Below are 17,174 nucleotides of genomic sequence, written 5' to 3' on the forward strand. Positions count from 1 at the left end.
ATACATTTCTGGTGGACATCATGCCCTCTATGCTGCAACCACAAATGCAAGAGTTGAGAACCACTGGGAAGTGGGTTTCATTGCTATGTGACATGGAGAACTGGGAAAAATACCCAATACTGCCTCATTAGTAGAACAACACCCCCTACTCCCAGTATTTCCTACGCTGGAATGTGCAATGGGCCTGGTGGAGAACATGAATACCACCTCCTCTTTGTTCTAGGAACCACATTGTCTCAATCTGTTCCCACTCTTCTGGTGGCCATTCGGTCTGCTCCTCTCCCCACATCTCCCCCACCCCACCCCCCACCACCTTACCATCCTTGGTGGGCAGCTCTGCCTCAAGCGCTAGTCCCTGGTCTGATCAGCTGTCACTCAGGAGACAGAGCTGGCTCTGTTAACCTGTGGTTTATAAAGGATAACCACCTTCTGGAGAAAGAACTGCCTGGGACCACCTCTCCTAGAGAGAGATGAAAGGCATGGCAGGTACTTAGAGCTTTATGGATCTACCAGTACCTAGAGTAAAAAAAAAAAATGTCACAAGAGGGCAGAGATAGTGTCTAACCATTTTTCAAATGCTTTATTTACTTTTGGCTGCACTGGGTCTTCGTTGCTGCACACGGGCTTACTCTTGTTGCTCTCTGTGGACTTCCTATTGAGGTGGCTTTGCTTGTTGCGGGGCACAGGCTCTAGGGCGTGCAGCATCAATGGTTGTGGCACACAGGCTTAGTTGCTCCGTGGCCTGTGGAGTCTTCCTAGACCAGGGACCTATCCATGTCCCCTGCATGGGCAGGTGGATTTTTTACCCCTAGACCACCAGGGAAGTCCATCCTGCAACCATTTCTACCACTATACTTTCAGCACTCAGCACAGTGCTTTGGAAACCCAGGTTCCATCTGTCTTGTGAAGCTGTAGCCACTAAGACTTGGGAGCCCTGAGAGTCTGGCTGGTAGGCCAGAGAAGAGAGTAAAGGAGCTACAGTGTAATCAAATACAGTGGTTTCTTGGAATCCTTGTAGGTATTAGTTCCAGAAACTTCCCCATATACCAAAATCCACAGATGCTCAAGTCCCTTATATGATACAGTATCACATATAACCTACACACAACCTTTGGTGTACTTTAAATCACCTCTAGATTACTTTTTAACTTTTTATTTTGTATTGGGGTATAGGTGATTAACAATGTTGTGATAATTTCAGATGAACAGGGAAGGGACTCAGTCATCATATACATTTTCCCCTCCAAACTCCCCTCCTATCCAGGCTGCCACATAACATTGTGCAGAGTTCCCTGTGCTATACAGTAGGTCCTTGTTGGTTATCCATTTTAAATACAGCAGGGTGTACATGACCATCCCAAACTCCCTAACTATCCCTTCCTTGGCCCCAGCCATAAGTTTTATAAGTCTGTATCTTTCTGTTTTACAAGTTCATTTTAATACCTCACAGAATGCAAATAATTGTAAAGACTATGTAAATGCTGTGCAAATTGTTGCAAATTCAAGTTTGCTTTTTGGACATTTATGAAATTACTTCTCTGGATATTTTTGATCCATGGTTGGTTGAATCTGAGTATGAAGAACTCTCAGATATAAAGAGTCAACTGCAGTAACTTGTTGAATGAAAAAAAAGGAATGAGTAAATGAACAATCATGCTCTTGATGACATATAAATAGTAAAGATAAGTTATGGAGCAAAAATAGAATACGTAATTTTATAATCAATGTGGTCACAATTTAGGAATTCCATATCAAATGCAAAAAGAATGAATTTGTTTATTTTTTTAACAAATTTTAGCACTTTCTAGCTCTTCACTCGGAGAAGGCAATGGCACCCCACTCTAGAACTCTTGCCTGGAATAGCCCATGGGCAGAAGAGCCTGGTGGGCTGCAGTCCATGGGGTCACTAACAGTTGGACACGACTGAGCGACTTCACTTTCACTTTTCACTTTACTGCATTGGAGAAGGAAATGGCAACCCACTCCAGTGTTCTTGCCTGGAGAATCCCAGGGACAGAGGAGCACAGAGTCGGACATGACTGAAGCGACTTAGCAGCAGCAGCCCTTCATTAAATAACTACTACCCAAGACTTCCCAGGTGGTCCAGTGGTTGAGAATCTGCCTGCCAATGAAGGGGACGTGGGTTTGAACTCTGGTCCAGAAAGATCCCACATGTCATGGGGCTACTACTGGGCCCAACAAAGACTCAATGCAACCACATAAATATGGAAAAAAAAAAAAAAAGAAAGGAAATACATAAAAATGTTTATCTTTGGTCCATGCATTTACAAGTGATTTTATTTTTCTCCTTCTACATTGGTATATTTTCCAAACCTTCTACAAGAAGAATGCACCTTTTTTACAATCAAATTTCAAAGTCACAGTAAATATTATCTTTAAAACATCTATCAAATGTTCCTGCTCCAGGAATTGTTCTGTGATCATTCCATGGGGACTTGGAGGTGCCTCCTCAATGCTCACAGTGTCCAATAGCATCCTCTACCATTCACTGAACTCAGTGGATTTTGTTTGCTAATCTATCTTCCAACAAGGCTTGAAGTTGAGGGACAGACTGATTCTTTGATTTCCGAATCCCCAGGCCCTAGTACATACACTAAGCATTCCTAAACATTGCAAATCAAATGAAGGAATCACCGAGTGCATAGTATAGGAACTCAGGTGTTCTCATTCTAAATCCAGTTGCATCTTTCCTGGAGCTAAAGGGATCGAGCATTTTCTCCACTCTTGACTGTAACCAACAGCCTAGGAAGAGCTTAGGAAGCCTATGGGAAGACCGCAGAACTGCCCCGTTGAACGTTCAGCGCCAAGGTTGAGGAACTCAGTGGAGTGAGAACTGAAATCTGAGTTTTCCTGGCAAGAGCTCAGATTAGTCATATGGAGGCATTTGGAGGATTCCCCAAGACTGCTCATTCCTCAGGGATCACTCACTCCTCCCAGGACCTCCCGTGGCAACAAAGGAAAACCCAAGACTTGGGACTGGGCCCTTTTCCACCAACAGCTGCTAGTAGTTTGCATTTAACCCTGAACCACAATTAAAATAAATGTCGGGGGTTGGGGGGAGTGGATAGCACCAGCTAGGAAATTCCTTCTGAAGTGCTTTGAGGACCGAACAGGCCAATTTCAGGACAAAAAAAAAAACGAAAAAAAGGAGATTCTTAAACAGGTTTTAATAAAGTCAACTACAGCCGAAACTGACCAACTGCCAAGCACGCTAAGAGGGGTCAATTTCCAGTTCAACCAAGGGTTTGTAATTCCCTGGAGCTAAAAAGCCAAACAGCACGACCACCCCCTTCACTGCGGCGGGCAGTGAACTCGGCTTCTCAGAAAACAGCCCGTAGGCCGGGCGGTGAGTGAGGGGGAGACCCGCTGCAGGCCTTGGAACCCTCCCAATTTACCTCTTAGAGTCTAATCTGAAACCCAGACTGACGCCTTTGCGGTTTTAAGGACTCCAGGTGCCCCTCCCTACAATATCATCTAGAAAATAATTCCTAGACCTGTAGTTTACAGACGAGGAGCTTACAATCTGGTTCTGGGCCAGCGCGCCCCACCCGCAGGACGACTGGATTCTTTGATTTCCACACTCGCTGAAAGCAAACCCGAGAGGAAGGGCACGAAAATATTTGAGAGCATTTGAGTAGGAAGAGTTTACAATATCGTTCTCTCTGGGGGCGGGTGGAGGCCTGGAGCGAGGCTACTCCGCATAGCGAGAGAAGGGTGTGTGCGCTGCGCCCGGGGTGTGAGTGTGGCGGGGGGAGAGGGAGGAGGGCAGGAAGAGGAGGGAGGGGAAGAGGTGGGGTGAGCCGAGCCCCGACACCCGCCCAGGCTCCTCCTGCCTCCCCCCGCCCCCCCACCCCCACGTACTAAGGCGCCCTGCCCGCGGCGCTGTGCTCACTGGCCGCGAGTCCCCGCCAGCCGAGCGTCCCCGCTGCGCCTCCCGCCAAGGTGAGTCCTGCCCGCCGGTCCCGGGCGGTCCCCGGCCCCACATCCCACGCCCGGGGAAATCCCCACATCGGCGGCTCCCGCGCGTCCCAGGTGTGGGGGTAGGACGATGGTGGTGGTCGGGCGTCGGCTGGGCATGCAGGGGTATCCTCTCCCCGAGCTCTGGGCCACACCCCAGCTGGGCGAGCACCTCCCCTGTCCCTCCCCGGCGCGACCCCCCAGACCCCCAGAGGAGGGAGCACTTGGCCTTTACTAGTACTTCGGTGTTGGTGCCCTGGGGTCTGCTCTCACCTACCTTTTGGTGTATCTTTACACCCTTCCTGCTTTTCGACTAGTCTCCCCAGTTACCCGAATCCCTGTTTCTGGCCCCCTGTCCTGGCCGGCTTGTTTCTTTGTGGGCTCCGGCTGCAGGTCTGTGCAAATGTTCGTAGTCTAGCTGGAGGGCCCGTGCAGACTCGGAGAGGGCTGGCGGGTTCTCTCCCTAAAGGACACCCCTCTGTCCCTCTCCTCGAAGCTTCAAGGTTGGGCTTCCTGTTATTTGTCTGCTAGACGAGAAGTTTCTCTCTACCAGCGGAGGGAAGACGGTCCTATTTGTTTTCCTTAAAACACAGTTTTGCTGAGGGGGTAAGGGGGAGCCACCACTTTCAGCCACCACTTAAGTGGGTTTTGTATTGAAAGGGTTTCCTTCTTGCTATTTTAGTTAAACAAGTGGAACTATACAGAGGTAGAGGAAGAGCAAGTTAATGAAGGATCTAACACCCCAGATTAACCTGGCCCAGTACAATGAGCTGTTGGTACCTGGACACAATTTGAGCCTGGCAAAGGACTGGTGCTTCGTCCCAGACCTGAATACCGCACTTTCCAGCCTCGGGCGGTCTCCACGTAACTGAAACCCGGAATCTGCCTTGTTGGGCGGGGGTGGAGGGGCCAGCAGAGCAGCTAGCCCTGTGCCAGGCACCATGGGGCCCTGGGCCAGGCTCTGGAATACGTTAAGCCCACCCGCTTCCCTCCCTTGAGGTTTCTGCAGGGCGTGGTTAGCACAAAGGGCTCCCGGATTCTCCTAGTGGAAGCCTGTGACTCAGTTGTGAGACCATGTGGGTGTGGCCTGGATGGTTCCAGACTCTCTCTGCAGATGGTTCAGACAGAACACTCCCTGAAGGAAAAGGGGAACTGTGCCATTTTAGAGGGCATTTTCCAAGAGGAAATGAGTCACACCCGGACAGGCCGGCCATCTGAAGGAGAGGTTTCTTGACTGAACTGTGGTTGAGGACAGGTTAGATTGGTAGGGTCATGGCGTTTCAGCTGCTGGGTTATCGGCCTGGATGCCCACTGGCAGGCTGCCTCAGCTTTATTTGGGAGGTAGCGCTTCCCACTGAGAGGTTTACAGTTACTGCAGATTTTTTTTCCCCTACAGCATGAGTTTCAGCCTGCAGCACTGGACTTATATCCTGCCCTTCAGGTGAGGCCAGGCCCACAGAAACACCCTGTCAGTGATCTTTGCCTCCAGCGTGTTTCATCAAATTGCAAAAGGTGATGCCAGGCATTAGGGCAGGAATGAGTTCATAATTCATCTGAAATGTCTTCAGCAGCCCTGCCCCCACAGATTCCTGTCCGGTTTCTATTTAATCATCTCTTCCAAGTGATGTATTCCTCCCTTAACAGCCAGAAGCTCCTTTCTTCACTATGGTCTTTGATCCACCATTTGGAGATTCTTATTTTGGTTCTTCAGATTTTCCTGATGGTCTTCTGTGCATAAAGCACTCTGATTTCTAGGTGATGCTCTTCCCCGGCTTTTCCTGCATACAACATCGGATGGCCCCCTTTCCTCCCATGTCTGGCACCTGGCCAACCTCTCCAGCAGCTACTCTCCAGTGAGGTCAGGGCTTGGGCTGGGTGGAGCTGAGACTGAGTGCCTCTTTGCTTTCCACCGACATCTCCAACCCTGTGACTTTTTTAGAGCACTACCCACTTGGTATGGCCTTGATCCAGTCCAGTCTTTTAAAGTTGAAGGCAACAATAGAATCCTTTCAGAGATATAAAGTGTAGATTAGCACTCAGACTGCTAGGAAAGCTGATCTTTTTAGAGTCTTAAGCTTCTCATTTTTCGGGGACTCAACAATTTAGGAATCTCACATCAAAAGCAAAGAGAATGAATTTATTTTTAACAATTTTCAGCACTTCCTAGCCCTTTATTAAATAACTACCACCTAATCCAACAATGGATTTAATAGCTGTTGTCACAATGGCTCTTGTTTGTCCGTTCTGGCGGATACCTGACAACTCTTCAGGGAAAATTGGATGTACTCTGTTAGGGTAGAGAAGGCCTCAGAGTTCTTCCTATTGGATTGTATCTGGAACTCTTCTTTTGCTGCTCATTTTCTTAATGGGAAAATTTTATGTTTGGTGAAAGGTGGGAGAGACAGCCGGGATTAGATCCATTGCTTCAACTCACTTTTTCTGAATTCCCTTTAGGGATCAAATTCAATCCCACCCCTCCATCCCCCACCCCCTTTTTTTTTCTTTTTAAAATCATCAAAAAGAAGGACACCCAAAACATTTTTAGATAACATGTTTATTTTTACTAACATTCTGCCAATTGTTTTCTGGGTGGGCTGTAAGAAAACTAGGGTATGGACAAGACACAGAAGAGATCAGACTTCTTACTCTTTAGAAATCTTTTTGAAATTATGGCCTGGATCTGGGCATGGGTCCAGAGCAAACATTTGATATTGCTTAGGAGCAGACACTTTTCTAAGGAGGACCCCTACTTCCATGCTACTCCCAGAAGGATCAAAATTTATATTATTGTCAATTTCCTACTTACTAATTCATTGAGCAGACTCTGAAGGCAGGGTGCTGGCTTCTAAGAGTCTGCTCCTGGAGCCCACAGTTTAGTGGAGAAAGACACAGAAGCACAGTTAACTAGAATTCAGGACATATTTTAAAATAGTATGACCTTAGCTGGTGAACTCCCCAAAGTCAAGCACCATGGGGGTGGGAGCTGTGGAGAGGGGGCCCACATGAGCCTAGTCATGCAAAGTAGGTTCTCAGTGTAGGTACAGCAAAAATTGAATTCCCACCACTGTAATTAAGTTTGTAGAGCCCAGAATTTTTTTCTGAAGAGACAGTTACACAAAGAAACCTATGTGAGCATCCACTCTTCAGACCTGTATAGGAGAAACACAGACATCACAATAAAATGATTTCAGTAAAAACGTGAGTGACCAACAATGAGGTAGTTAGAGCTTGTTGAACTCACAGTGAGAAAGCTATCAAGAGGGATAAACCAAAACTAGAGAAAAAGTGTTGGGTGACCAGACCTGTTTAGCAGGACACACCATTTTCTCCTACACTATGGAATGTACTCTACTGTTGATTCATTGCCCCTTTCCAGGCCCTTCCCAGCCCTCACCTCCTGCTCTGCTCCAGTGGCCAGGGTTTCAGCCCAGACCTGGGTAATCACACCTGCACCTCAGCTCCAGCCAACGGAATTGTTTGATTCATTCATTCGCTCATTAGCAACACTATACCACTATTTAGTGGTTTCTAGACAGAACAGAATAATAGCCCTTACCCTATAAGAACTTAAATCGAGGGTGGAGAGGCAGATAAATGATGAAATGGCAGTAGGCTGTCTGGGGAACAGAGAGGATGCCGCTGCCTCTCAGCCCAAGGCCATCCAGTAGAAGTGTTTCCGGGCCGGAAGCTAGAGTAACACCCCTACCTGGGGGTGGAGCTCGTCGGGTGGCTGGAGAACGGCCGCGGTGGGCGGAGGCAGTAATGGTAACGCCAGATTCAAGTTTGAACTGCTGCTTTAGCAACCAATCCATCTGCCCAGCCAGGGTGAGCCACGCCCAAGATGGGAGGGCCTGGCGGGCTGGCTCAGTAGGGCTCCCACCACACTCTGGAAGAACTGGAGGATCCATCCACTAGCCAAGAGCATAGTGTTCATGACATCTTCCCCTTTTCCTTCATCTTACTCTAAAATCAGTGTGCTGGCTTCACCTTCAAAACCGAATGACTTGCTCCTAGCCCTTGTCCGTGCCCTCAGGAGCCGTGGTTACTGATGAGAGGGTGGTCATCTCTGATTTTCAAACCTATTTCTGCTTCCACAACCTTAGATCTCCCGAGTATCCTCTGTTCTGCATTCTTATTGCAGAAGGTCTACCGAACAAACGGGCTCCCCAGGTGACTCAAGTGGTAAAGAATCCACCTACCAATCCAGGAGATGCAAGTTCAGTCCCTAGGTGGGGAAGATCCCCTGAAGAAGGAAATGGCAACCCACTGCAGTATTCTTGCCTGGAGAATCCCTTGGACACAGAGCTTAGCAGACTACAGTCTATAGGGTCGCAGAGTTGGACGTGACTTATCCACTGAGTACAAGCACTAAGGAACAAACTGAGAGTCTGCGCTGGCTGCTGTGGCCACAGCCCACGTGCTCAGTAAACAACAGGCGGGATCCAGTGGGGGCAGAAAAGCTTCCACAGTTCATAGTAAGCGCAAACCATCCCTGCCTGGGTTTGGAGTGTCCTGAGACCTGAGTGCTCACTCCAGGAAGGAGGGCCTCACTCTCTTGAAGAACGTATTCAAGGGTGGCCAGGACTTCCTCAGCTTACAACCTGTATTTCTTAGAAGTTCCTGAAGTAGCCTGTTTCCTGTCTCAGGGGTCCTTTTCATGCTGCAATTCCCTTTCTTACTTCTCTGGCTTTGCAGCGCATTTTCCTTCTGTTCTGCCCTGTGAAGAAAGTGAATGAGCTGTCCCACAGCCAGATCAGCTTCTGAGATCTTTGGGCATTGACTGTGAAGTGCTCTGGCTGTAGAGCTTGGGCACAGGTATTTTTAAACCTCTGGTATCTGACTCCTTTCCTGAGATATGTCCTGAGAACTGAAGTGGGATGCCACAAATTTCTCCCAAAGGTGATTCACTCAGTTCAGTTCTCTCAGTTACCTCTTATGCTGCTGGACTTGCAGAGCCAATCCAGGCGAGGCTGACTCCCTCTAAGCCACTGCCATGTGAAGCCAGATACTGGCTGTGTCAGGAGAGAGGAGAAAGGATGTGAGTCCTCTGGAATTCATCCCACAGCGGACCTTGAATTTGCTGCTCTCTCCATGAGAAGTCTTCCAGATGAATCATGCCAGATTCTGGCTTATAGTATTCTCTAGAGTAGCACATTCTTTGGCATGCTGATTCCTGTACTTTTCTGGGGATTAAGGGGTAGGACTTTCAACTCAAAGTGTAATTGCTCAATCCTCGTGTTCACCAGCTCCACCTTCTCCTCGGTAAAATATAGCATTTAGGGATCTGTGTTGAGTACGCATATGTCAGCAACAGGAACCAGAATGAATGCATGTCTCCAGTTCCTATTGAGACTCTTCAGGAGAAGATGCCAGCCTCCCCTTCAACCACTGCTCTAAACCAAGGGTCCCTATCCTCTGGGACTGTGGACCAGTACCTCCTGTCAGATCAGTGATGGCATTCAATTAGAAATAAAGTGCACAATAAATGTAATGCTCTTGAATCATCCTGAAACCATCCCCCATACCCATTCCCCATCTGTGGAAAAACTGTCTTCCACAAAACCAGCCCCTGGTGCCAAAATGTTTGGGGACTGCTGCTGCTGCCGCTAAGTCGGTTCAGTCGTGTCCGACTCTGTTCGACCCCATAGACAGCAGCCCACCAGGTTCCCCTGTCTCTGGGATTCTCCAGGCGAGAACACTGGAGTGGGTTGCCATTGCCTTCTACTCTAAACCAATTCCTAGCCTTTTTTTTTGAGTGGTATATTAGTCTCGATTCAATTTCATCTGTTTCCTATCCAGTAGTGATTTTAGTTAGTGTAAGCCAAAGCTACTCTGTTCTTGCTGAAGCATGCCTTCCAATTAAGCAAAATTCACTGGGCTCCTCTTCAGTACCAGGCATTGGGCCTTGATGAGACAAATGCCCCCAGATTATTATACCTGAATATAATGATCTGACAAATCCTTTCCTTTCTTTTAAGCTATTCACAATGAAAAGCTCTTCCTTTCCCACTGCACCTCAGACTGTGAGAGTAGCTCTTCTGTCTAGTGCTGCCAAAAATATATCAGATCCCCAAAGTGATTAGTATATACTGTTACTTGTTATATATACCTCAAGGCTTTGGGTAGCTTGTATTTGGGTAGGGCAACTGATGTTGCTACCAAAGATGCAAATGACTTTGTTATGATCAATAACAAGTTCAGAACTTTAGTAAAGAATACTAGGAATTCCCTGGAGATCCAGTGGTTAGGGTTCCTCACTTTCACTGAAGCGGCCTGGGTTCAATCCCTGGCCGGGGAGCACAGATCCCACAAGCCATGCTGTGTGGCCAAAAAAAAAAAAAAAAGTGCTCAGAAGATGAAATTCATTAAGCAGATTTCTAAACCCTAGAATGAGACCAAGCAAGGTCTAGTGAAGCTTGGAGGGTTGAAGTTCTTTTATTAATGACGCTTGACTGTGGCTGTTGGTATTCAGCCATGTCCACATGGAAGAGTCCCATTTACCAGCGCCCGCCACCACCGCCACCAAGAGAAGTGGTGAGACATCTGTTCTCTCAGTAGGTGCTTTGTCAGTTAAACGAAGGGGCACTGATCTTGCTTTTCCAAATGATCAGAGTTTTTATTCTTCATTATGCAAACTTAGCAGGCAACTAGATAAAACCCCTCATTCAGAGCACCAGTACCTGAAGTGCCTGTTTCCATCAGCAGGAGGAAGGCCCCAAACCTGGGGTGAATTGGAAAAGGATTGAATGGCTGAGCTCTTCCAGTCATTCTCAAAAGACTGGTAATTCATGTCCCTGAATGTAGCCTTGGGGCAACTAAGCCGTGTGGGTTACAGCTACTGAGCTTTTGTGCTCTAGAGCCTGCCTGCAGCAACTAAGACCCAATACAACCAAATAAATAAATGAATAAAATTTTTTAGAGTTAATGTGTATTGTTTCTTTCCATCCTTTAATAGGTTTCAACAGACTTCACCAAAATGCCGTCTCAAATGGAGCACGCCATGGAAACCATGATGTTCACATTTCACAAATTTGCAGGTGATAAAGGTTACTTAACAAAGGAAGACCTGAGAGTACTCATGGAAAAGGAGTTCCCTGGATTTTTGGAAGTAAGTGTTGAAAGGCTCAGGAAGAATCCGTTATAATGCTTCTGGGCCCTGTGTCCTTTCCCTTCCTCTTTCTAGCCCTTCCCGGTAGAAGTCACTACTAGAAAGGTGTTTTCATTCACTTAGTTATTAAATGTTATTGAGTGCCTCCTGTTTGTAAGATACTATGGGAGGAAACAGAAAGTAAAGAAGACATATAGCCCCTGCTCTTAAGGAGCTTACAGTTTGGAAGTGAAATGAGACTACACACAAATCACAATAAGAGGTGTTAGAAAGATTCCTTCTGGAGTCACTGTGTCCATTGAGACAGAGTTGCAGGAAAGAAGGTCTTTCACCAGAGTAATCATCCAGCTTGCCTTGTTGCCCTCAGGTCCATAAACCTGGCGCTGGAGGTGCCCCGTCCTGGTCACATCCACTCATGTCCCTTCTTAAATTAAATCCCTTTAGATAAAGACTTTCAAACTTTTTCCCAACACTACTCTAAACGAATGGGGGGTCAGGCATCTGCTGAATGAGAGCCAAGCATCGCTCCAGAAAAAACTGCTTTTCACATTGATAATGCTATGAGAACACAGAAGCACAATTTGAGTTTATGCCTGCGCTACTAGATTGAAATGCAAACCCTTCTCTGCCTGCCACAACCAGAGTCACTTAAAGGGATCAGGACTGTACTTGGTGTAGAACATTGCATTAGCCTATAAAGGGTGAAGGGAAAGTGAAAGTGTTAGTCACTCAACTGTGTCCAACCCTTTGTGACCTCATGGACTGTAGCCTACCAGGCTCCTCTGTCCATGGAATTCTCCAGGTAAGAATACTGGAGTGGTTGCTATGCCTGTCTCCAGGGGATGAACTTCCCCTGGAGGGATCTTCAGGATCTTCCTGACCCAGGGATTGAACCTGTGACTCCTGCATTGCAGGCAGAGTCTTTACCTTCTGAACCACTGGGGAGGAGATGGTAAAAGGCAGAGTCTTGCCTCTTGTCATCTGCATGGTAAATAGCAGTAGTTAAGCCCCTGACTCCTGACTCAGTAAACATAAGGTTTTATAGGACATGATGATTTATAGGTTATCAGTATCAGTCAAATAAACAGATAGAAATCATTTAACTTGTATCTTAGAGCTGCAGATACCACAGTGCTATCCTAGAATGAGTTAGAGGACACTGGTGCTCTGCTTTCTTACAGTTCTGCGATACAAACCCAGACCAGGACCCTAACTAACACTGGGAAGGTTGCTTCAGCTTTCTGTGCCTCAGTTCAGGCGCTCTGTAAAATGAGAGGCTGGACATGATTATCTCCAAGACCACTTTCACTTTCTGTGATCCTTCTAGGCAAGCATAAAATTCAAGGACAAAATGTTCTCATTGTAAACCTGCCCATCACACAAAGAAGCTCTCAGTCTGCTTCTAAACACTCGTTAATTGTGTTGTTACGTAAGTTAGAAGCCAAGATGACTATCACATGAGACAAAGACCCTTCCTAAAGGCTTTGTGGTTCGATAAAGTGTTCAACACAGTTCGGAACATGGCAGTACAATTTATTCTAAGCATGGAGTCATAATTCCAGGCACACCCACACTGGCTACACTGACAGAGCATTTTGTTTCTAAACCTGATCCCTTATGTCATCCAAATTGCACTGCTTGTGACCACAGCCAGGAAGCTGGGGTTGAGGCCAGAATTAACTGAAACCCACCAAAAGAGGGAGGTAGCTGCATAGACAGGTTATAGTTGACTGCTTAGGGCATGTTGGAAATGCTGCTGCTTGCCTAAAAGGGTTTCTGAGCGCAGTTTATATAAACATCCCACACACTTGAGACAGTGTGTGTCAGTTCCCTTACTCAGGTATGCAGTCAACAGGACTCATAAATGCTTTACCTGAGCCCTTAGTGGGTTTTTTTTTTTTTTTTTTTTTTGGTTGTACCACACAGCATGTGGGATCTTATTTCCCTGAACAGGGATCAAACCCACCCTCCTGCATTGGAAGCACAGAGTCATAACCACTGGCCCACCAGGAAAGTCCCCCTGAACCCTTTAACACCTGTAAATGGCCATATTTACTTGTGGTTGATGGTATGGACCCCACAGGAGAAACTACACTTTTGCACTTCTAAGCATCAACACTATGAAAAGGAGTGATTAAACCAATCACCCATGAAAGCAAGGGAAAAGAAAAAACAAAAGGGATCTTAACCTGTTCATTCCAGTTCCATGCATTTGTGCTAAGAGTTGTGGGGAGTTCTATGACTCCATCACATGTTCTACTTTTGAAACACATCCAATGTAAAACATCCAAGAAAGAGTATAGTATGACATAGAGTGGCCAACTCATTAAGAACAGAAGCAATTTTAGAGACACTCTAGTCCAGCCTCAATTCTTAGCTGTTACATGAAGGTCCACCAAGGTGTGTGACTTACTCACCTGGCTAATATGATATTAAGTCACACTAGGTTGGCCTCAGCTGTGCCAAGAAAAGAGGACCAACTGCCTTTCCTCTTTAAATCTAACCCATCCCAGGGTATCGTTAGCATTGCTTCAAAATCCATAGGACATAGATCTGAAATTTACTCCCTAAGTCATCTCATTAGGTCTTTCATAAGGAGTTTCTTTTTTAAGGACTTGACCATGCTATGAGGAATGAAAATTTGTTAAGAGAATGTAAATTTTAAAACTGTGGTAACAGACTTCCCTGATGGCTCAGATGGTTAAGAGTCTGCCTGCAGTGCAGGAGACCCGGGTTCAATACCTGGGTCAGGAAGATCCCCTGAAGAAGAAAATGGCTACCCACCCCAGTGTTCTTGCCTGGAGTATTCCATGGACAGAGAAGCCTGGCGGGCTGCAGTCCATGGCATTGGGAAGAGTCAAACACAACTAAGGAACTAACACTTAACTCCATGGTCCATTACCTTCAAAATAATTTGTATGGCAGAGGCCAACACAATATTGTAAAGCAATTATCCTCCAATTAAAAAAAAGGAAAAAAAAAATTGTGGTAACAGTTGGACTGTGAGTAAAGCAGGTCAGATTTTAAGTGGACTGAGAATTCAGAGTCGTGGATCTCCCTTCTCTGGCACTGTATCTCGTCTTTCTCCTCTTTCTAGAAATAGACTGTTTCTAGTCCCTGAGTTACATAAAAGAATGCCATGGAAACCTCTTTCCTAGCCTGCAATAAATATGAATTTACTGATATGCTCTCTCAAAGCAGAGAAGTACATTTAGAAGACCTCCAAATATCACTGTGATCTAAAGCAAGAATTCAAATAATGAGGAGAGTATACATATAGTAGTCAGCAGAACAAATCAAAGAAGCTCGTCACTGCAACCACTGACTGACGGTTCTTGCTTCTGTTCTTTTTTTCAGAATCAAAAAGACCCTCTGGCCGTGGACAAAATAATGAAGGACCTGGACCAGTGTCGAGACGGCAAAGTGGGCTTCCAGAGCTTCTTTTCACTAATCGCTGGGCTCACCATCGCATGCAATGACTATTTTGTAGTACACATGAAGCAGAAGGGGAAGAAGTAGGCAGCATTGAGCAATTACTCCCACCCTGATAAGAATTCTCATAAAGGGTCACTTAAGGACTCTGTCCCACAGCTTCCCCTGTATAAGGATTTCTGAGCATATGGGACCCATAGAAAATGTACAAATAAAATCCAGCTCCATTTTGAGAAGCAGAGAAAGAAAAGTCAATTAAAGCCAGATAAGCTTTTGATTTTTATATTGCTTGCATCCTCTTGCTCTCAATAAACAAATTCCTTTTTTAGTTCTGAATTACAGACAGAATGCTTATTCCTTCTTCAGAAATGCTTTTTCCTACATGTCCTTGAGCATCTGGCATGAGGCAGAGCTCTTTCCACAGAACCTGCAAGATGAGAAAGCATTCTCCACTCAGACTTGCAGTCTAATTTCTCAAATTGACCTGCCCTGTAGCTGTGTCTAGCTGAAGGACAAAACCTTCAAGGATTAAAAGAATGCACTTCAGGAATATATTCCAAGTTTATAATTTCTGAGCATAGTCCTGCCCAGTTAAATCAGTGCTTTTCCAACCAGCACTCTCTGTATGCCTGAAATATCTTTAGTCCATTTTTCATAGCAATGTTTCAGCAAACTAGGGTAAAAATAAGTCCATAAGACAACGAATTAAAATCAGAGACTAGTGTGATACCTCAGGAACAATATCACATTAACATTTTTTGAGTTGTCATAAGATGCCATGATTATATTGTGATGTCAAGAATTAACGTAGCCAAGATTTATATAATAGGGTAGTGCTGTTTTGTTGAAATTGATATGCCAGTACTTATGTCTTGATAAACAGCAAAGTGTTTCTCCTAATCCTTTCTGTGTCTGTGACAAGCTTCAGCAGATATGCGTTGCATAGGTATTATTAAATAGCTATACTTATTAATAATATAATATTCTTTATGGAAAGATGAGGTATGAATTGGCACATGAAATTGTACCAATTAAACAGTTCAATCAACATAATTCTGGGAAAAAGTTCAATGTAAGGTCATCCACTATCACCAGGAAAAGCATGTAAAGGGAACAGGATAGTCCAAAACTATCTTTGGTGAAAGGATATCTGTAATAAAATCAAGGTCAAAGGTCAAATTCCAACATTTTATTTTGTCTCAGCCAATAAATGAACAAGATAAGACAATGGATAGCTTTGCAGCTACAGAGTTATGTCAGCAGGTTTACAAAGAGGGATTTACTACAAGATACTAAATGGAAGAGGGGGATGGCTAGCTAAGGAACTGACTCCAGGAGTGATTCCCAAATCCGTGCCATAGATCGGGGCCACCAAGGGAGCTGCTTAGCTCAGGAAGCTGCCTGCTGAGCTGGGAAGCCATGGCTAAAGCTAGCTGCTCCAGAACCACACAACCGTGGCTCCACACGACCACACATGGCTCTTTCCACACATGACTTGGTTCCCACATCCAAGTCTCAAAGAAGTGGATCTAATTAGCAGAACCTCAATCCAATCAAAACCCAAACTGCAAGGGAATCTGGGAAATAAAGCTTTGTATTTTCCAATCTCTACACACTAGGAATTGGCATGCTAGTCCACTACATCTGCCACAGTGACAATTCTGAATTCTAAGAGAAGTCTTCCAACCTGTAGTTTAAAGATGCTTGCTCCAAGCAAACCACAGAGCTACAGGGAATAGAGAAGCACAATGGGCCCTTCCCAGCAAAGCAAACTCACCGTGAGAATGTGTATCAGCCTGGATTTACCCTTTCAGTTTATACCACTTGCCTCTGGGGCCAACTGTTTACTGGGCATTATAAAACTGGTGTTCAGTTTGCAAATGGGCAGGTGAAACCAGCACAGAGATAATATGGGCTTAGATGTCCCCCAATCTACAGCAAGCTTTCACACTCTAAGCCTCTTTACCTGAAAAGAGAACTATGCCAGCAGAGAGGGCTCTGGGGCTGGGAGAGGAGGTATCATTCATCTTCACAGTGGATTTGTAGGTTCAAAAAAATCTCTAAAGCAACGCATTCTTCCCAGAAGATGGCCTCAGAAACTCTGGCATTCAGAAAAGTGCCAGGAAAGCATCTGGGTCACTATATTTGGGGTGTGTGTTTATGAGGGGAGGACTGGAAGGGAAAAGGGACAATTAACAGTTTTCTTCACTTTAGCCCCAGTACTCAAAGCACTTAGTAGGGAGCTAGGACAGGGAAAATTTTAAGGCTATTCATAGTTTGAAATCCTACATGGCTCTCCATGCCAACAAAAACACAGGGCTCTCACAATCTGACCTGCTGAAACAGCTATCCAGGCTTTCGGGGCCACAGCCTAATGGCTCCCAGAGGCAAAGCTGCAATTGTGCCAACAGCCATCAGAAGGAACTATCTGGAAAATTCCCCTCATTCTGCCACACAGCAAAGCTGTAAAAGCAGATCCCGCCCCTCTCCACACCCAGTTGTGAAGGAAGAATGGATAGCAGTACAGAAAGCCAGTTTCAAACATGCTGCAGAGCTGACCCTGAAAAAGACCTCATGTTCTCTCTTAACCCCTGATCATAAGCCAATTACCTGTGGTTTCATACTTTTCTACTCATCTCAGTGGGAGACCAAGGGC

At 45.7% G+C, this 17,174-nt stretch overlaps 1 protein-coding gene across 1 annotated transcript; it reads left to right on the plus strand.

The window, feature by feature from the left end:
* The first annotated feature begins 3,713 nt into the window (after positions 1–3,713).
* Positions 3,714–14,859, plus strand: S100A10 (S100 calcium binding protein A10). Its single transcript, XM_027533255.1, has 3 exons — positions 3,714–3,963; positions 10,934–11,086; positions 14,444–14,859. Exons 2-3 carry the CDS (start codon positions 10,955–10,957, stop codon positions 14,603–14,605), a joined length of 294 nt encoding a protein of 97 aa, XP_027389056.1. The 5' UTR covers positions 3,714–3,963; positions 10,934–10,954; the 3' UTR covers positions 14,606–14,859.
* Positions 14,860–17,174: the final 2,315 nt, after the last annotated feature.

Source organism: Bos indicus x Bos taurus, chromosome 3 (assembly GCF_003369695.1).
Source record: "Bos indicus x Bos taurus breed Angus x Brahman F1 hybrid chromosome 3, Bos_hybrid_MaternalHap_v2.0, whole genome shotgun sequence".
NCBI classification, from domain to species: Eukaryota; Metazoa; Chordata; class Mammalia; order Artiodactyla; family Bovidae; genus Bos; species Bos indicus x Bos taurus.

Coding starts and splice junctions, on each gene's coding strand:
- S100A10 (XM_027533255.1), top strand. CDS start 10,955: ATGCCGTCTCAAATGGAGCACGCCATGGAAACCATGATGTTCACATTT. Junction 11,087..14,443: donor AGTTCCCTGGATTTTTGGAA/GTAAGTGTTGAA, acceptor TCTTTTTTTCAG/AATCAAAAAGACCCTCTGGC.